This window comes from Culex quinquefasciatus, chromosome 3, assembly GCF_015732765.1.
Source record: "Culex quinquefasciatus strain JHB chromosome 3, VPISU_Cqui_1.0_pri_paternal, whole genome shotgun sequence".
Taxonomy (NCBI): domain Eukaryota; kingdom Metazoa; phylum Arthropoda; class Insecta; order Diptera; family Culicidae; genus Culex; species Culex quinquefasciatus.
Window position 1 is genome coordinate 84,957,160 of NC_051863.1, and position 21,897 is coordinate 84,979,056.

General features: G+C 41.9%; 1 protein-coding gene across 1 annotated transcript; it reads left to right on the forward strand.

Moving 5' to 3' along the window:
- Positions 1 to 752: 752 nt before the first annotated feature.
- Positions 753 to 20,143, forward strand: LOC6046617 (cartilage-associated protein). The gene is given in 13 exon segments (XM_038262183.1): positions 753 to 1,187; positions 1,247 to 1,488; positions 1,491 to 1,514; positions 1,517 to 1,557; positions 1,613 to 1,667; positions 1,670 to 1,755; positions 1,815 to 1,928; positions 1,985 to 2,051; positions 16,437 to 16,492; positions 19,229 to 19,298; positions 19,364 to 19,506; positions 19,678 to 19,866; positions 19,930 to 20,143. Coding segments are annotated over 13 exon segments (1,308 nt in total). The 5' UTR covers positions 753 to 1,038; the 3' UTR covers positions 20,002 to 20,143.
- The last annotated feature ends 1,754 nt before the right edge of the window (positions 20,144 to 21,897 follow it).

Below are 21,897 nucleotides of genomic sequence, written 5' to 3' on the forward strand. Positions count from 1 at the left end.
TGACAAAAGGCCAGGATTTGGCCAGAAAGTCAGGATGCGTTTGTCGCACGTACAAGCTAGACTACCGTAAACATTTGTAATTATAACTCGGGACTCAGAACCAACTTCAACCAAACTTTGGGACAATGCACAGAATGGTCAGCCAAACAAAACGTGTTTGTTATTGTTTACATTGCGTGCTCTCGTTTTTGTATATTCAAGGTCAAACATTAAAACGCGTTTTTCTCGGAACGTCGAAATGGCGGGTGCGACAAGATAGCACGACGACGTCGATATGGGACATTTATGTGAACATGGGCAGTATAGAAATCTGGAGTTTTTTTTTTAAAGGTCCAATAAACCAAATTTCCAGTTTATGCATTTTGGGTGTTTTTTAATACCCCTGACTCAAGGCGGTTTCAAAAACACCCAAAAAGCAAAAACTGGAAATTTGGTTTATTGGTCCTTTCAAAAAAAACTCCAGAAATATAATGTATTTTCGTCAAAAATGTGATTAAGTAAGTGCATTAGCATTATAAAACCAACTTATTCAAATAATACAAGCAAGGCTGCCTATAGCAGCCTTTGAGAATACATCAAATAAAAAGTTCGCTCGGCTTAGTAGGCCCAAAATAGGGACAAATACCCTATATAAACTAAGAGGAACAAATTAATCTCAGATATTTTTTGGATAGTGTATCAGATTCCAAAAAAAATGAATACATCCCTGTATTCTTCACTGCATGATTCTTACACAAATACATTCACACAAGTTATCTCAACGAGTGATCCTATGCTACGATCAAGTAAATTTTGAAAGCTGTTAATGTCCGGCACTAAAACACTAATTTGCAGACATATACAATTTAGTATGCAAGCCACATTATTACACCAAATCTTAATATAAAGTGAAAAATTTCTCAGTAAAATTATTGTTGTTACGAAGCATATGCGGGCGGAAACCCGATCATGTAAACACAGAGTTATAATCTTTGCGTTCGTGTAGCTAATTGTTCTCGAGAGTAGTTCGAGGTTCTGACTTGCAAACATCAGTGAAATATGTCTATTTTGTATATTATAATATCGTTATCACTCATACAACAATCTGCGTTCGCTAATGCGGAAGATCACGATGAGGATCAAGCGAGCTCATCCAGTTCGTTCATAGATTCTTACGAAAAAGGTGTCCAGAGTTACCTGACAAATGAGTAAGCACGTGAATTTATCGTATTGTATTTTGTACCTATAATAAGAAAAACCTCCACAGGTTCGAAGATTGCGTATATTACCTGGAGCAGGCTGTTGATAGGTATCGTAATTATTACGAAACTACCGCAAACTGCCGAATAGAGTGTGATTATGCTACTCGTGACGTGAAAAATCGAGGTGATTTCATCCATCCTGTTAATATCGAAAACCTTCAGTTTTATGAGCTGATTCTGAAGCGAACATTATGTTTAACCAACTGTCGCAAAAGAAATTTCAAAAGCTTGCCGTTTGAGGAAGATTTCGAGGATATTACATGGACTTGTTCAAAATCGAAGAGCATACGCTTATCTTCATTCATGCTATACAAAGGTGAGCAACTGGTTTAAGGAAATTTGAAAAAATGATATCCATTTTCCAATTACAGACTGATCAGATCACAGAAGCAGCATCCGCAGCGCTTACATACATGGTGAAACATCCCGAGACACTGTAATGCAGAAAAATTTCGAAAACTCAATTGAAACTCCTGGTGTCAATAAAACCGAGATCGTAGACATGGAGGAGAAGGTATTTTTTATTATCTCGAGACATGATGTTTATCTTCTCTAGTAATGTTCTAATTTCAGAAATTTGTCGAACTTTTTGTCGCTGGAATTCTAGCCCTGAATGATAAGAATTGGGAAAATGCCGTGTCGTTCATGGAGAGTTCAGTCATGCAGTACATTTTCGACGAGAATCAGGTTGAAGCTGCTATTCGAAATGTTAACATTATTTTAATTTATTTATTTTTATTTAGTGTCGAGCATATTGTGAAGGAGAATTCGATCACGGATTCTTACCAGACTTTATTTCTGCTATAGGAAGTAAGTGGTGCCATTGTTTAATAGTGTGATTCAATGTGGCTCACTGTTCCTTCCATTACATGACATAATCTTGTACTATGAAGAAATTTGATGACTTCGGTATTTTTCAAATATCATCATTTGTAGTATGAAAATTTATAGGCTTTATGAATTTCTTTCCGTTCGGTGCAATTAAATACAAATCTAATAGTTTTTTTTATTAAGATATGTAAAGTACATTTCTAGATTTTTTTTTAATAGTTCCTATAAACATATGAAAGACAATAGTCTATATGACCTTAAAAAAAACTCTAGATTTCATCAAATAGAGTAGATTATAAAAATATGTCACGGCGTGTTCTCTAGAACATCCTTATCAGGAAAAATATAGGAAATTTTCTCAGCTTTCCAATGCTTCTAAGAGCGAAATGTTTCATCGAGAAATTTCTGAGATATCTTTATTTTAAGTTTTTTGTTTAAAAACCCTTCATCATTTATTGAAAACTTTTTTAAAACAGTTTAGAAAACTAGTCAAATGATGTGTTTTATGTGTCTTTTACTCATCAAAATGGGCAAAATAAGTCAAGAAACAAATTTGTAGAATGTTGCAAATTGCTAAACATTTTAAAATTATATTTTAGCTGAGTTTTGAACTTGTGGAATTTATTCAGTAATTATAATTATAGAACCGTATTTAAATGAAAATTTTACTACAATTAATAGATTATTACATATTTTTTGTGAACTTATATCACGTGTCTGCTCTGGTTTGGCTGATACTGTTGCATGCTCGTAGGTATAAAGTAAATATATATATTTTTTAATTTTTTTACTGTTGAAGGTATCATTAAAATTTTGTGTTTCAACTGGGAATGTTGAAAACACCTTCATTAACATTTTTTTGGTTGAAACAAAAATAAAATATTAATTTTAACAAATAATCAAACAGAAGCCTTCATTACAAAGCTATTTGAACAAAACTCAAGATGCTTGTAAAATGTTTTTAAAACAGATAAGAATTCTATAACATTGCTGATTACTTGATCATTTCATACAAAAAAAAAAAACTAAAAATCTTTCATACTCATGAAAAGTATTTTTCCTGAAACTCTACACAGTAATTTGTAGTTCAATTTCAAGTAAATAACATGTTTTGGTATCCATGCAACTGGTTAATGTTTTGTTAAGGAAATATGATATATGTATATATGGTTAAGGAATGATATATGGTTAAGGAAATATGATATATGTTCAATAGGGTGGTCCAAATCCGGTTTTTGGGGCTAGCCCTGAAATCAAAGATATTCCCATACAAACTTTAAGCGATTGGAGGAGGGGTTCCCGTGGTCAGAATGAGCTCAAATTTGGAATTTAGCCTAGTGATGGGTCAATCTTTGAATTCAGGGGTAGCCCAAAAAGCCCGATTTGGTCCACCTAGTTCATTGTTCATAAAAATCTAATTACCCTTAAAAACAATCTTAAACCTGCAAAAAAACGATTGTATCAGCTAAATCCAAGCTAAATCAGAACAGACGGCTGATATTTGTACACACAATTTTTGTAATAATCTATTCATTCTTGTAAACATATATTTAAATACGGTTTTCTAATTTGAATTTGTTGAGTTGAAGACTGCGCGCAATCAAGTAGGCACTGTGTGCCGGCAGCTTGGTTACTTTGATTAGTTCAAATAAACTTCTACCGATTGGATGTGTTTATAATCCACTGCGTTTCTCATTACTCTAACAAGAGGTTATGAGCCCGGACGTCCGCGAAGACTAACGGAAGATGTCCGATCGGAATTACGGGATCGAGCGGCTGGTCGGTCGGGAGAACTGGTCCGACTGGAAGTTTGCGGTCCAAACCCACCTCGAAGTTGAAGACTTGTGGGATGCCGTCGAGCCGAAGGTGAAGGCGGATGGAACGGTGCACAGTGGGCGAAGGAAAGAAAATCGACAATTGAAGATCATGGTTCTCTACTGAATAATAGTGTTTCTTTATGTAAACGGGAATCATTGGTGATGGTTTCATCAGCACGAAACGGCAAAGGGTCCATTTTGCTCATTCCCCATTTTTAACATTTTTTTCTGAAAATGGTCTGAGCGGAGTTTATGCGCCTTCCAAATGCACTTATCTGTAGTAAAATAACCATCTTTTGCACCGCAAAAATATCTAGGTCCATTTGACCAACCCCATGATAAGTGTTTTCAAACGATTTTAAATCTGAAAATATATCAAAGATCAGACAATTTTATAAGAATGATGATTTGCACTTGAAAGTTTGACACATTTATGTTGATATAGAAATTAAACTAAATAAAAGATTGAAGAATCAGTTTTGGCCAATTTTCTCAAACGCAGAATAAACTGCCTTTTACATAATTTTTATTTTAATCAACATAAATGTGTCAAACTTTCAAGTGCAAATCATCATTCTTATGTAAATTGTCTGATCTTACGATAAAAATATTTTCAGATTTTTAAAATCTGACCTAACATTTGAAAACGGCCAAAAAAGCTTTTATAGCGGAATTGTTAAATGGACCTAGATGATTTTGCATGCAAGTGGTTATTTTACTGGATTCCTGGGACATTTTCACATAAGTTAAGTGCATTTTGAAGGCCGCATAAAGCCTCCGCTCTAAATACAGACCGATTTTCAAGAAAAATGTTAAAAATGGGGAATTGGGGCAAAATGGACCCTTTGCCGTTTCGTGCGGTGGATGAAACCATCACCAATCGATTCCCCGGATTTTTTTTACATAAGAAACACTATTATTCATAGTAGGGAACCAGCCGCGTTCAATTAAGTCCGATTTTGGGTTCCATTTCGCCCACTGTGCGGTGGAAGCGGTCGACCCGGCCAAGAGCAAGCTTGCGCAAGGGAAGATCATCCAGTTCCTGGAACCGTTAAACTATTACCATGTACGCGAAGCGAAGACGGCGCAAGAAGCTTGGAAGAACCTGGTCGGCGCGTTCGAGGAAAGCGGTCTCACGCAGGAGGTTGGATCGACGTCCACCTCCTTGTTCATGTCTTCGACTGGAAAAGACGGCAAAAATTAGTCATTGATAGAGTGTAAGATCACCGAACTAACTTTCTTCCTCGTCCAAATCTTCGCCCAGATACTGTAGAACCGCCCGCAGATCCGACGCCGTGATCCGTGATGTAGCCCCGGTTGTGCTGTCAAACACGCGGAACGCATCCCGGAGTTCGCGCTTCTCCTGGTCGGCGGATGCCTCCACTTACCATTATGCTGCTCTCCTCATCGATCCTGGACTGGTGCAGCGCGTCCAGATCTTCCGCCGTCAGCGTGGGCATCGAGATCGAGTTCCGCCGCAAGCCGACTGCCCGTTCCTGCCTCCCTTGAGGTCCGTCGGCTGATCCTTGGCTTCCTCGGAGATCTCACTACAATGAAAGATGCTTCAGCACGTGAGTTTTGCTGTAGATTTAAGTGGGACCTACTTTTTCCGCGCATCGGCTCGATCGTAACGGCCAGCTTATCCTGGTTGCGGCGTTCCGCCAGCGACGGCATTCCTGTACCGATTGACGTTCCGGCCTCCTGGAGTTAAACGATTGCTAGCCATCACCTGGCCTTCTGAAGGCCACTCTCACAAACACACGCGCAATCGTATCAATTTTGCAATCGTATCAATTTTAAATTTTGCAATCGTATCAATTTTGCAATCGTTGAACATTGGGCCAGTTTAAAATAAATTACAAATTTGCAGTAAACTTTTTACACAGTATTATTTTACATTGCTGTACAACGAATTTTTAGTTTTTTAGAAATGTTTTTATTCTGTAATTTTAACACACAAAACAAATGCGCAACTTTTCTTGTCCGTTTTTTCCGAACTCCGACACAGCGAAGATCGACAATCACAGAATCAGTACCGTAAACTGGGGTCAAGCGGGACACATGGGGCGAATTGGGACAGCAGTTTTAACCATGTTGGAGCACAATATTTTGATTTTTCTGGTTGGTTTCGGATAGAACAGACTCAGACCAACAAAATGTGTACATCCATTTCCAAATTTAAAAGCTTTAAGTGCTCTAAAAACGGCTGTCCCTATTCAGGCTGTAGTCCCGATTCGCCCCAGATTACGGTATTTTATACCATCGACGTGCCTTCCGAACTGGAATGCCATGGAATGGTCTGGTGGACCAGCGTAAGGACAAGGCGCTGGCGTGCTAGACCCTCGAGACTTGGCACAAGCGCCTGGGTCACCAGCAGGGATGGTATTTACTCGTTTCCTCGCCGATGGCGAGGGCTTTTAGATATCGTCCCTCGCTCAAATCATCAAATTTTTGGCGTTCTCTCAAAACTGCATCAAGAGAGCGAAGCGAAAACGACGCCGATGAAATAGCGAGCAACGAACAAACCGATGCATAAGACGGAAAAAAAATTCTCACACAGCCAGTCCCCTCGCTCAAAAAGCAAGAGAAAGAGCAATCGTGAAATTCTCTCGCCCGTAAGCCCTGTAGAAATGAGTTCATTTGTGTGTGTGAGCTCCAGTGTATGTATACAGCAATTTCGTGTGCGTGCCTCTCCGGTTGGAACGATAGTTCCATCGGAGCCAGCCAGAGGGTATTTCTCGTCGATGTGATGGGCTTTCGATATTCGCGATAGCAAGCCGACCTTCACTCGGCTGCGAAAGAGAAGAGAAATTTTAAGAGACGAGGAACGCACCGAAATATACATCAATCATAGTGCGATGGTGATGGTTTACCTACCCTGGTCACCAGAACGTGAGCAGCATCCAGAAACTGGCCAACGGTGTAGCCAGCGATGTGCAGATCAACGGAGACGGCATGGATGATTGCCAGATTTGCCCGATGGGGAAACAAGCCCGACTGCCATTAAGCAAGAGTGGTTCCCGCGCCGAGGAGTTGCTTGAGGTAATTCAGGAAGGTGCTGTGTCCTATCCCTCGCCTAGACCAGACCAAAATCCATGATAAAGCTGTCAGACCAAATCTGTCAGACCAAGACTGTCAGACCAAAGAGCAAAAAATAAACAATCTTGGTATTCGACGTAGGTGCACACAAATCAAGAAAAGAAAATCTGAAAAATAAATTTTATTTTTCCAATTCAATGACTGGTTTTGGACTGCAAAATTTATTTTACGCCAGAAAATGATTGAACAGTGCGGCGTCCTGCACACCGACAATTAAATAAGCAGATAAAAGCCTTATTCTTCCGCTTTAATTTTTGATAGCGTTTTCGGTTTACACCTGAACAATCTTGAAATTATTTATGCGGATTTGTGATTCCTCTCGTTTCATCATTCCCTTGAGGTAATTCATTCCGATATTGCTGGTCCGATGGAGCTGCCGTCCCTCGGCGGTTGTCGGTACTACGTTTCGTTTATCGACGACAAGTCCCGACGAGTGCTTGTGTACTTTCTCAAGACCAAGTCGGAGGACGAAGTACTAGCTTGCTTTAAAGAATTCCATGTCCTGGCGGAGCGCCAGACAGGCCGGAAGTTGAAGACGTTGCGTACGGACAACGGCAAAGAGTACGTCAATAAGGGATTCCGGGAGTACTTGAAGCAGATGGGTATCCGACACCAGACCACCAACGACTACACTCCAGAGCAGAACCAAGCTACCGAAACCGTTCTGGGCGGAGGCGGTGAATGCTGCAATTTACCTCATGAACCGATCGCCAACCAGCGGTCACAGTCTCACACCGGAGGAGATGTGGAGCGGAAAGAAACCGGATCTCTCTCACGTTCGCGTGTTCGGAACGAAGGCGATGGTGCAAGTGCCGAAAGTCAAGCGCAAGAAGTGGGATTCGAAGTCGCGTGAGTGTGTGCTAATTGGATTTGAAGAGGACACAAAAGGGTACCGCCTGTACGACCTCGCGAGCAAGACATTCCTGAAGAGTCGCGAAGTGACTACATCAACGAAGGCTTAGGCGAGAAAGCGGCTGTCACGAAGAAGGTTGATGCCGCGCAGCAGCTTGGACTGGTTCCGCCGGAACCGGTTGCCGTTGAGGAGGAGCAGCCTCTCGATGTTGATGATGTCCTCGAAGACGACGGCCACGAAGAGCCTGTGGTGGAAGCTGTGGTCCCTGGGTCTAGGACCGATGCTGTGGTCGATGACCAAGTAGCTGGCAGTAGTTTCACCATGACCAACGTGCTCCCTCCGAAAGACATTTGCAAGCCACCCGGGTCAGGGGTGTTGGGGCGCAGCGGTCGGGAGCTCATCCATCCAGGCAAGTACAATCGTTTCTGGCAAATGTCTACCGATGTTGAGTTTGGAGGGCTAGCAGCTGGTCATCGAGACGATCCACTTGCGGAGCCGCGGACCTACGCGGAGGCGATGGCGTCGCTGGACGCGGAGCGCTGGAAGCAAGCGATGGTCGACGAGCTTTAGTCGATCAAGGCCAACGAGACGTGGACTATCGTCGAACTGCCCCCGAGTCGACAGGCCGTTGGCTCTAAATGGGTCTACAAAATCAAGCGGGACGCGGATGGTCGCGTGTTGCGGTTCAAGGCACGGTTGGTTGCACAAGGATTTAGCCAACAATACGGGACCGACTACGACGAGGTGTTCGCGCCGGTGGTGCGACAAACGACCTTTCGCGCGCTGATGGCTGTTGCTGCGAAGAAACGCATGACCGTGAAGCAGTACGACATCAAGACCGCCTTCCTATGCCTGCACCGCAAGCGACGAGCTGGACATTGGTGCTATGTTCTTGTGTACGTGGACGACTTGATTGTTGCGAGCGAAGATCCGAAGATGATCGAGGCCTTGGCCGGAGCGCTGCAGCAAAACTTCGAGATGAGCGTTCTGCGAGACATCGGGTTCTACCTCGGCATGGAGATCGAAAAGAACGCACAAGGTGATTACTTCCAGAGCCAACGGAAGTACATCGGGGAAGTCGTCGAGTCGAGCGGACTTGCGGACGCGAAGGTGTCCACTGTTCCCCTGGATCCGGGGTACATCAAGCGCGAGTCGGAGGAGGAACTTCTTCCGGACAACAAGGAGTACCAGAAGTTGGTTGGGAAGCTGTTATACATTGCCGTCAACACGAGGCCGGACATATCGGCGGCGGGGTCCATCTACAGCCGCAAGACCAGCAGGCCAACTGGAACGAGCTGAAGCGGGTCGTGAGGTATCTGAAAGAAACCAAAGATTACCGAATGCGACTGAGCCAGAACGGAACCGACAACGGGATCGTTGGATTCAGCGACGCCGACTGGGCGGAAAACCGTGAGGACAGAAAATCCAACAGCGGGTTCGAGTTCAAGGTCAACGGCGGAACGGTGAGCTTGTAACCTTTTGAAAATCGGTTTCAATAAAATCATACTCGAACCACTCCAAACCAGCTTAATAAAAGGAAGATTGTAAAATATTGTCTGTAAATGTTTAAATGTGCAGTATTTGTTGTTCTGTGTTTACACTCTGAACATATAATATTTCATGTTTATTGAGCGTCCAGGTTGGTGTCTTTCAGATTTAGGAGTTTTGTTATTTATTTATTTATTTGTTATTATTTATTTATAGAGGAAGGCCATGCCCCGGGGGGCGTTGTGCCAATAGTTTCGTTTAGTTATTTATTACTTATTTATTATTAAAAATTAGCACGCAATTAAAAATAGTCGACATTAGGGAGAAAGGCCTTTTGTATCTGGGACACCAACCCATATGAATATTGTTAACCCCATCCCTGCGAACATCATCATCATCATCACCGTACGTCAGTGTCATCGAGCTGTCACCGATCCCTGTGGCAAAACAGGAAACAGTTCTGGAGGGAACATCTAGGCGGCGCATAAATACGGGCGCATTTTGGTCCGGAGTGGTGAAGAACAGTGATCGCCCCGAAGTTCGTCCGTCACCAAACGACACGGGAAGAAAAGTTCGCGTGTGTAATTGAAAAATCCTAATTAAAATTACACGAATAAAACATTGGTTACGAAACAGTGAAGTGCCACAAACACATTAAAACCAATAAGCCTAAAGAGTACGGATCGGAGTGTGACAGCACCACGGACGGTTAGACGTACACCACAACACGTTAAAAATTCCTAACCGAGTTAGGTCCCTCCGGTCACCATCGTACGGATCCGAGCGAGCGTGGTGAAAGAACAAGAACCTGCAGTGAAGTGTAGTGAAGTGGTCGGGACTGGCCGCACGAAGCACCGCAGTACTGAGTGCCAAGTGGCACACCGTCAAACCTGTTGGCCAGCCCCCGAGTCAAAGACTCCCCAGTGGTACCTCGCTCGGATCGACCACTTCCCCCCCTTTCGCGCGTGCACCACCCTCCGGACCCGTGAACTTGACCCTCCGCTACAAATAGGGTCCGCGATCACGTGTTTTGGCGGTCTCCTTCTGAGACCGCGCCGACACCAACCTGTGGCCCTCTGGGGCGAAGCCAAGAAGAAGACGCCCTCTCGGCGGTCCAACCGGACCCACCGCTCGTTCCCTCCTGTTCTGAAACCCGACCAGCAGCAGCAGCCACGACAGCGACGCAACAAGCCGGCCACCGAGCATCAGGATCCCAACGATAAAACGCATGCATGCAAGTAACGTACACAAATAAACATTAAAACAAATTCCCCCCGTCTTTCCCTTAATTTATCACCCCTAAAAGTTCTTAAAATTATTGAAAGTCTTAAAATCTAAATAAAAAGTTAAAATGTGGTCTCAATCAAGCTGTGTTTGTCCTATTTATTTAAAATCCTAAATATTAGTCTTTGGTTGAAAATTAGTGTGGTTCACGTGAGTATGAAATGTTTGTCTTTGTGTGAGAAATCTCTGGGTAGATACGTGTGCCGCCCTATGGAGCAATCCCCCTAAGGGACTCCATGTGCGCGTCTTATATTTAAGCCCAGAATAGTTAAATTCTATCAAGCTGGGCATGTAGAAAGCAGAGCTGTGTGTCGCTATCAACCGCCGAGGCCGAGTATCTGTGGCTGAAGGTGCCTCTGCGAGAACTGAATGACGAGCAGCAGATCGTTAACCAAGAAGACAACCAAAGCTGCTTGAAGATGCTGTCTGCCGAGAAGTTCAGCAACAGGACGAAGCACATTGCCACGCGATTCCACTTCACGAAGGACCAGATCGAGAAGGGGGAGATAAGATGCGTTTACTGTCCAACGGAGGACATGGTGGCGGACCTTCTCACGAAGCCACTAGCCAGGATTAGGACGGAGAAGCTGGCTGGGATGATCGGCTTGACTGCAGCAGTCTAGGAGGAGTGTTGAGTTGAAAACTGCGCGCAATCAAGTAGGCACTGTGTGCCGGCAGCTTGGTTACATTTATTAGTTCAAATAAACTTCTACCGATTGGACGTGTTTATAATCCACTGCGTTTCTCATTACTCTAACATGACAATTTCTGAATAAATTCCGCACATTCAGAGACTCAATTAGAACTTAATTTTAAAATATTTAGCAATTTGCAACCTTTTACAAAGTTGTTTCTTGTATTATTTTGCACATTTTTATGAGTAAATGACACATAAAACACGTCTATTGACAAGTTTCCTTAACTGTTATTAAAAAGTTTCCAATAAATGATGAAGGATTTTAAAACAAAAAACTTAAAATAAAGATCTCAGAAATTTCTCGATGATACATTTCGCTCTTAGAAGCATTGGAAAGCTGAGAAAATTTCGTAAAAGACACATTTGAAAGTAGCGATGACTATTTTTCTCCTCAAGGTTGCCCAGAAAACACACCGTGTATGTAATGCTAATGCATATATTATAAAAGTTTTTTGTTAATTCCTAATCGCTCGGGTGCTATCTTGTGACCCGTCATAATTTTAAAGCAGACATTTCATAAGATATCGCACAAACGAGGATTTCGTTTTGTGTGGTGCCAGGACGAATACGCGCATTCCGGTGAAAGACAGGATCGGTCAGCTAATTACCGATCCAGCTGATCAGCTTAAACGATGGTTCGAGCATTTTGAGCAGCTGCTACAAATCTCGCATCCACGTCCAAGCCCTCAGTACCATCCGCAAAATGTTAGGCGGAACGACCGGGTGAACTCCAGTCCACCTACGCTGAGGGAGATTGAGGAAGCCGTGAAATGTATGAAGTCTGGAAAAGCGCCAGGGATAGATAGGATCTCCGCAAAAATGCTCAAAGTTGACGCTCATTTGTCAGCCCGGATGCTGCATCGGATTTTCAGCAAAATCTGGGACACCACGACTTTTCTGGTCGACTGGATGCAGGGCATTTTGGTGAAGGTTCCCGAAAAGGGTGACATGGCATCACGCTGCTGTGCATAGCTCTGAAAGTCCTATGCAAAGTGATCTTGTGCAGGATCAAATCGAAGATCGACGAGTCCCTTCGACGGCAGCAAGCAGGGTTCCGCAGTGGCCGATCATGCGTGGATCATATAGTGACACTCCGTGTCATCCCCGAACAGGTTAACGAATTCCAGGCTACTCTCCATCTGGTCTTCGTTGATTATGAAAAAAGCGTTTGACCGACTCGACCATGAAAACCTGTGGAAAGCCCTTGGGCGCAAGGGTGTCCCAGAGAGGATCATTAACCTCATCAAGGCGCAGTACGAGGCTTTCGTTTGCCGTGTTGTGCATAACGGAGTCTTGTCGGACCCAATCCGGGTGGTAGCTGGGGTGAGGCGAGGATGCATCCTGTCGCCGTTACTGTTCCTCATCGTCATCGATGAAGTGTTAGCTGGAGCGTTGGACCTAGGGTGTCCAATTTTCCCGGGTTTTGAATTTCCCGGGAAACGGGAAAAATATTTTTGGAATCTCGGGAATTCCCGGGATCTCGGGAAATTTTTGAATCAGTAATAAAATCTATGTTTCATTATATTTGTTATGTTTTCAAGCTTAAAATCATAGAATTAGCACAATAATATCAAATGGTGATAATCATCACTTCAATCTAAACAAAGACGACAGTTTTAAAATGGCCTAAAAGATTTTTTTTGTCTTTGTGGTGTTTAGGTGTTTGTGGTGTTCAGCGGGTCCGGTGGTTTAGTGGTTAGCGTGGTAGCCTCTAAACCCCAGTATTGCCTGGGATCAATCCCAGACGGACCCGTTGGCATTTTTCGAGACGAGATTTGCCTGACCACGCCTTCTATCGGATGGGGAAGTAAAACGTCGGTCCATTTGCGTAAAGAGATTTTGGGTGACTCACCACATAATCTTCGGACGCCTAGAAATGAGCAGAAACTTGCAACAGAGACCACATAAGACCCGGGGGTCGTTAAAGTGGATTACTTTGCTTTTTTTGGTGTTTAGGATCTTATATCAACTACTATTTTTAATTCCAGTATGATTAATTATTTTTTTTTATTTGCGAATCAAATTACATAATTCTTGAGTTTTTTTTTGGAAAAGGTCCAATAAGCTTTTGCCTTCCATATGTTGATAGAACCTATTCAAAAAAAACTTTGGAATTCTTTTATATTTTTTGTCTTTTATATATATTTTTATATGACATGACTGAAACAGCTTAAAAAATATGTTATATGTCTAAAAAACAAAAAACGACAAAATTAAAATTATAATATTTTTTTCCTAAAAAGCCAATTTAATGCTGAGATTTGCTGAATACAAATTTTAATTCATTTTATTGTGCTACTATTTTCACAAAAGCAAAGCAATCCACTTTAACGACCCCCGGGTCTTTTGTGGTCTCTGTTGCAAGTTTCTACTCATATCTAGGCGTCCGAAGGTTATGTGTGGTGAGTCACTCAAAACCTCTTTTACGCAAATGGACCGACGTTTTACTTCCCCATCCGATATAAGGCGTGGTCAGGCAAATTTGGCCTCGAAAAATGCAACCGGGTTCGTCTGGGATTGAACCCAGGCCATACTGGAGGGAGAGACTACCACGCTAGCCACTACACCACCGGACCCGGCAACTATTTTCACAACCAAATCTGAATTTCCAGACCAAAATATGTTTTTTTCAATTTCGGGAATTCCGGGATAAATTATAGAAAATCCCGGGATTCGGGAATTCCCGGTTTTCGAAAAATCCCGGATTTTGTCCCGGAATTCCCGGATGTACGCACTAGTTGGACCGTATTCAAAACCGTGGGCTGCTTTGGCAGCCGATTAGGATGGAGCATCTCAACGACCTACTTTGCGGATGACATTGTGCTGTTCTCGCAGAGAGGAAATGTGCACATTCTTAACAGAGAAAAGAAAGGAGGAGGATTTTGAAAAGTTCTCAGATCAAGTTCTGGTGTGGTTCCCCTTGTAGGGCATACCCATAGGGACTCTCACGCCAAATTTCAGCTCATTTGGTTGAATACTGGCTTGTCTCAAGCGGGTTCAAGTTTACATGGAAATTACTATGGGAAATTTTGAATTTTCGTTCATTCGCTCCTACAGGCCTGGGGCAAACATGTAGAAACTTCTAGGATGGCCAAAAATGAGCGGAATCGTCTGGAGAACAACTTTCCCTAAGAGACCAGGTCGATTCGTTCATCCCCCATCGAGCTCAACGGCAATACATCCGGGGTTTTCGGAACCAACGGTTTCCCCCAGAAAAGCATCAAATTTTCCTTAGACCAGGTCGATTCGTTCATCCCCCATCGAGCTCAACGGCAATACATCCGGAGTTTCCGGAACCAACGGTTTTCCCCAGAAAAGCATCAAATTTTCCTTAGCATGCTATGAATGCTTGATGAACACCGCGACGCCACATGCCAAACAGCTACCACGTGGACTAGCATCGCCTATAAAAATTACTTTTTATTACTTTTTGAACTATAGAATTATCATTTATGGTGATCCTGATACTATTCAGCTGTATTCTGAACCTCCAAATAAGAAAAAACTGTTATGGTGCAAATTTTACAATCACGTGGTAGCTGTTTGACATGTGGCGTCGCGGTGTTCATCAAGCATCCATAGCATGCTAAGAAAATTTGATGCTTTTCTGGGAAAACCGTTGGTTCCGAAACCCCGGATGTATTGCCATTGAGCTCGATGGGGATGAACGAATCGACCTGGTCTCTTAGGAAAGTTGTTTCTACATGTTTTCCCAGGCCTGTAGGAGCGAATGAACGAAAATTCAAAATTTCCCATAGTAATTTCCATGTAAACTTGAACCCGCTTGAGACAAGCCAGTTTTTAACCAAATGAGCTAAAATTTGGCGTGAGAGTCCCTATGGGTATGCCCTACAAGGGGAACCACACCAGAACTTGATCTGAGAACTTTTCAAAATCCGTACCCACCCTAATATATGTATATATCACTGGATTGTGCAAGCCGTCCGAGCCTCACCTCAAAATAAACATAAAGTAGGTCTTTGTGGACCGCTGTCTACGCAACATCCTTCGCGCCTGGTGGCCCCGCAACTGGGTATCGAATGCGGAGTTGCATCGGCGGTGTCAGCAGAGGCCCATTCACGTCGAGATCCGAGAGCGCAAGTGGATATGGATCGGCCACACGCTACGTAAGGATGCGCACGAGATCTGCCGAGAAGCGCTGGACTGGAACCCTCAAGGACAACGCGGTCGGGGCAGACCAAGAAGCTCATGGCGGAGAAGCCTCCACCAAGAAATCAGTGCTGTTGACGGGACGTTAAGCTGGCGCCAAGTGAAGGCGAAAGCAGAGAATCGTCAACATTGGAAATCCTTCAACGCGGCCGTATGCTCTACTGGGGAGCAGGACGCATAAGTAAGTAAGTAAGAGGATTTTGTTTAATTGATGCAATTTTAATGCTATTTCATAAACATGAATATACTAAAAAAAATAGCGGTACCGTCAGTGAGGGTGACAAGGATTTTTAATCGTTTTGCAATTACTCAGGCCATTCTCAATAAAACTTATTCAGTTGAACGGGTTGTGTAGAAGCCATTTTTAGTAAACTTTGCTGAAAAAATCTCTTTCCTAGAACAAATCCTGTCATTTTGGCAGTAGTCTTAAAAATTGATTTTGGGCAACAACGGCCTCTCGAAAAATCAACCTTTTAAAACTGGAACACCCAACGCATGTTACACGAACGTCAGCATTTCAAAAAAGTTGGAACGGTAACTTCATCTCGATGGATCTCGGGCATAACTCAATCAATCGAGACGATTCTTTTTTCCAATGATTTTTAAGTCTAGACGATCCTAGAACTTAACTGTCACGCTAGCCTCCGCGGAATTTTGCCCGTTTTATTTTACGCGTGGTAAAAAAAAGTTGGAACGCTGTGTTAGTTCGTAAAAAATAAAGATTTGATCAAATCGAGTTCTACAAACTTCTAGGATCATCTTGAAATCCTTACAAGTCACTCCATTGTTCCGATTGATTGAGTTATGTGAGTTATACCAGCGAGTTCAAGTTACTGTTCCAACTTTTTTGGGGGGTTGGGAGTTGGAATGTTAAGTCGTGAAATGGAAAGAAAATTGAGCTACTCTGTTGTTCAAAGATATATTTTTTTCTAGTTGATACTCATAACATTTTTTAGATCATTTCACCAATGCTTTATACTGCAAAAAAAATTGTTCCATGGAAATGGGACAGGTAATTATAATACTATATATTTATTAAAGTGTTTCAACCAAACAAAAAAGTTCTCAGATTACGGCAAACCGAGGTTCCCCTTGTAGAGGAAACCCATAAGGACTCTCATGCCAAATATCAGCCCATTTGGTTTAGAATTGGCCTGTCCCCAGCGGTTTAAACTTTACATGGAAATTTCTATGGGAGTTTGTGCTTCGTTCCTACAGGTCTGGGGACAACATGGATTCACTCGGAATAAAGACAGGTGTGCAGGGGATGGTCCAATGAACACATTCATCCTTCAAAATCATCGCATTGTCCTTAGTATGCTATGACGGCTAGGTGAAAACCACGACGCCCCATGTCAGACGGTGCACGAACACCAGTGGTGTCACAGTTCATACGTACGCAACCACTCATCGATTTATCGAATCGCTCAGAGCGGCGAGTTTGAACCGTTTGCAAACCAAAATCTCGATCATCATTCCTCTGTTCGCTTGCCGCTCAGCTCTGATCGGAGTAAAGAGAGCGTTCAGCGAACAGGTTGCCAACGGAGAATGTAGGCGTAGGCACTGATGGAAAAACTTAATTGTCTCCCACAAAATTTCTCAAATTTGTTAACGATAAAGTTATCAAGGGACCATCCATAAACCACGTGGACACTTTTTTGGAAATCTAAGCCTCCCTACCCGTTGTGGACAATTTCCATACAAAAAAACCTTTTTTATATGGAGCGTTGACAATTCACAAACCGTCCTCTTCTCCACTAAAGTACCCACGTGGTTTATGGATGGTCCCCAAGGTTCGATACGATAATGGTTATCTTTATCGTCGGCACGATAACGATACTTGTTCTGGGTCATCCAAGGACTCCCTGGAGTTAAGATCTACGGGTCTACCACCGTCAGAAGTCAACGGTTTTTGACCACGGATCATACCTGCATAGCTCCAGTGAGTATGGTAGACTTTTCTATTATATTGGGATGTCTTGGGTCACCCAAGGACTCCATGTAGTTAAGATCTGTGGGTCTACCATCGAAACAAGCAAGAGGTCAGCGGTTTTTGACCACGAGTAGTCTACCCTACTCACGGTAGCTCTGTGGGTATGATCTGTGGTCAAAACCCGCTGAACTCTTGCATGTTACAACGGTAGACCCACAGATCTTAACTGAAGAACTCAAAAAATAAAACAATCTATCATACACACGGCATCTATGTGGGTATGATCCGTGGTCAACTGCTGACCTCTTGCTTTCCGGGACCCGTGGTGTAGGGGCAAGCTTGGTTGCCTTTCACTCAGTAGGCCTGGGTTCGATCGCAGACGGTCCCAGTGGCATTTTTCGAGACGAGATTTTTCTGATCACGCCATCCGTGGGATGGGGAAGTAATTGTTGGCTTCGGTCTAACCTTCGGTCTAACCTCGTTAGCTCTGTCCAGGTGTAGGAGTCGTCTCCTTAGGTCCTGCCTCGGTGGAGTCGCTGGTAGGCAGTTGGACTAACTATCCTAAGGTCGTCAGTTCGAATCCCGGGGTGGATGGAAGCTTAGGTGTAAAAAGAGGTTTGCAATTGCCTCAACAATCAAGCCTTCGAACACCTAGTTTCGAGTAGGAATCTCGCAATCGAGAACGCTGTAGAGCGAATAATTTGATTTTTTTGGTTTTGCGAAAATCGACGAAAAACGCAATTTTATGGACCACCCTATTTCGGATAGGACCACCCTAATCGCCGAACAAAAAAATATGGGTCTAATTATTTGGGCTAAAGAACCCCCACTCCAAATTTGAGCCAAATCGGAGCACTTTTGATTTGGAGACTTCCTGTTTGACGTGGAATGGCTGTTTTATGTTAATGTATGTTTTGCTAACAATTCTTCAAATGGTAATTCAAATGAAAACTAATAAAATTAACTTAAAAGTAGTGTCCAGGGCATTTGTGGAAATACAATGTCCCATCCTCGAGGGTCCCGGAGCACCAACACTTCTTAGCATGGTTGCTTCCAACGATTTATTGCCTATAAAAACAGGAACGTGAGCGGGGGATCCCAACGTTTCTTCCTCCCCTGTAGATTCAAGTTTGTCTAGGAAACAGTTTGGCCAATGTTTGACAGATCCAAACTCGCTGGACACCAAACGCCCTTTACGCCCAGCAAAACTGGCAGTGTTGCAAGCACAAAACATACGTTGCCAGTGCCTATTTATTTTGCATCGGCCAGTCTGTTTCCCCTAGACAGTCTGTACTGTAGATTCAGAACTGTATTGCTGTTTGAACATTCGTGTTCAAACTCAATCCAATTCAACGAATCATCTTTGCGGTTAACTTTACGCAGTTGGCCTGGCCGCTTTAACGTTTGTGGTGTTTATTGCATTGGGGCACTGCAATTGTTAATAATGACAAGAGGATGCTAGGCGTTAATCAACCTAAGGCATTTTCCAGGATGCCCTCGAATGACTGGCTGCGCTAGGCTTAGATTAGATTAGATTAGATAGTTGAAATTCTTACAGGAACATCAACAATTATAATTTTATTACTTTGAATGTTTCTGAGCCAAAACTTGATTGTATGCTCTGCCATATAAACTTTAAACCGCTGGGGACAGGCCAATTCTCAACCAAATGGGTTGATATTTGGCATGAGAGTCCCTATTTGTATCCTCTACAAGGAGAACCTTGGTTTGCCGTAATCTGAGAACTTTTTTGTTTGTTTGAAACACTCTGTTATATATACATTCTTACACAAACTTATTTAATTATAAAACCAGGTACGAGGCAAGTTTTATGAGAACATGTTTGCTGCTCATTATAAATATTTGCAAATGGCATACTACGAAGGTACGTCTAGCTGCGGAAGTGGTATGAAACATACAATTTTAAATACCGTGTGATTTTTCTTTCAGTGAAAAAATACGAAGAATCCTACCGCACGGGTCTCAGTTATCTTTTGTTTGACAAACATAACGAAGACATGCACAATAATCTTAAACTTATTAGCAAAGAACACAAAGGATTGCTTGGAAAAGATGCGTTCAAAGATAGAAGGGTCAGTGTTTTTTATTTATAAAAAATATTTTCGAATTAAACACAGGTTTAACTTAAATATATTACGAAAACCTATTTCCAACTAAATTCATAGTTTAAAAACTCATCTTAAAAAATGAATCTGCAAGGTATAAAGATAAATCCAGTTTTAAAAATTATCTTACATTCATAGGAAGCAGCGGAGTATCGTGAAAGACAACTATATGAGGAAAAATTGATTGCATTCATCAAGCGAGAATTTGAATCCACCAGCAGCGATATCGAGTCGAATGAAGAAGAATATTTGAATCGAAAACCTATTGGCGAAGAAGAACTTTATTCTGTAAACTCTAGTGATGATGATAACCAAAGAGAAAGTGAGGTATTGTATCTAATTGAACATGATCTGTGCGATGCAAATTATAAAATGGCGAATCAATTTCAGATCGACCCAGCAACCATTGAAGAAGGAACGATTTATCAAACACCCAACAGAGGGTATCATGAGGAGTTTTAATAGCATAGTTAATAAATAGAATGATACCCTCTAACTCAATGTCACAAACATGACTCTCATTTTTGAGCAAATGAAAATACTCTAGCATAGTGACGACGAGTGCAATTACTGAAATTTATAATTATACAAATAATGACATACAAATAATTGATTGGCAATTTTTTATTCAAAAAAGCTTTATATAAATAAACCAATATACCAATAAACCAATTTCAATAAATATAATTTAAAAAATTAAAAAATCTTCGGAGTTTTTAATCACCAGTGCCAGTTTTAAGTTCAAAACACGCTAGAAGAATTGCGGACAACAACGGAAACGTTGATGGATGAGCAACAGCAGCTTCGTTCCGACAACTACGAGTTGCGAAGACAGCTGGAGTTAAACGAAATCGAAATTGACCAACTGAGGCAGGAAATGCTGCGCAAGACGTTGGAGATTTCGAACGTGCCTGTTGCCGAAGATGAAGACCTCTTCCGGGATCGGGATCGGAGTCGTACTGGATAACAGCGAGGTTAGGGAAATCTTCAGGGCTCCCGTACCAGTCCCTGAAGTCGCAAATTCCTCCACCTATCCAGCTGAACTAACCCTGATCGCATAAATGTCCCATATGCATTTTCTTCGTGAGTTATTGATGCAGTTTGGTTCGAAATCGTGTCCACCCCTTGGGCACTATGCACATTTTGTGATGAAACATGTGAACAATTTAATGTTGACATAAACCTAGTACTACGTTTTGTTCAGAAACTCATGCCGAATATTTTGCTACAAAAAGCTCATGAAATTATGTTTTCTATAAAAATTTATACAACAAATACTATTTCAATAATAAAAAAAGGTACAAAAAAAGTTTGTACACGTTTCGAAAAATTAACATAAATAAAGTTATTTGTTGACAAATCACCATGAATCCAGTTTTCGACTTCAAATAGGCATCCTTGACTGATTAAAAATAATGGATTGAATATAAAGTTTACTAACAACTTAGTATAAAAGTTTATAAACCTCTGGAAATCTATATCTATCTATATATATATATAAAAAATTTTGACGGTTTTGTTCGAACGCGAATCAGTTCAATACGGAGCATCGCATCGAGGTGCTTTTGTTGCGTTGGGTTCGTATAAGCCCAAGGAAGGTTCTTACGCCAAAAAGTAACAACTTTGGCGTGTTTTATATAAAACTAATCTTAACTTAATTTTGAAAACTTTTAATTTAACTAAATGTCAATATATTACCATAGAATTGCTAAATAAACATTTTGGAGTGGGTATAACACCGTTTTGGGGGTATTTGTATCGATAGAATAGATTTATCGTTGCAATTTCGTACCAACCCGGAATTACGTCGTCGGGAAATCTGGCGGCATCCGAACCGGTCCACGATTCACAAGTCAACCCCCAAAACGGTGTTATACCCACTCCAAAATGTTTATTTAGCAATTCTATGGTAATATATTGTGAATTGCGGACCGGTTCGGATGCCGGCGGATTTTCCGACGACGTAATTCCGGGTTAGTACGAAATTCCAACGAAAAATCTATTCTAGCGATACAAAGACCCTCAAAACGGTGTTATACCCACTCCAGAATGTTTATTTAGCAATTCTATGGTAATATATTGACATTTATTTAAATTGAAAGTTTGCAAAATGAAGTTTAGATATGTTTTATATAGAATTTCCAGAGTTATATAAACTTTTATACTAAGTAATTAGTAAACTTTATATTCAATCCAAATTATTTTTAATCAGTCAAGGATGCCTATTTGGAGTTGGGAGACTGGATTTATGGTGATTTGTCAACAAATAACTTTATTTATGTTAATTTTTCGAATGGTGTACAAACTTTTTTTGCACCTTTTTTGATTTTTGTAATAGTATTTGTTGTATAACTTTTT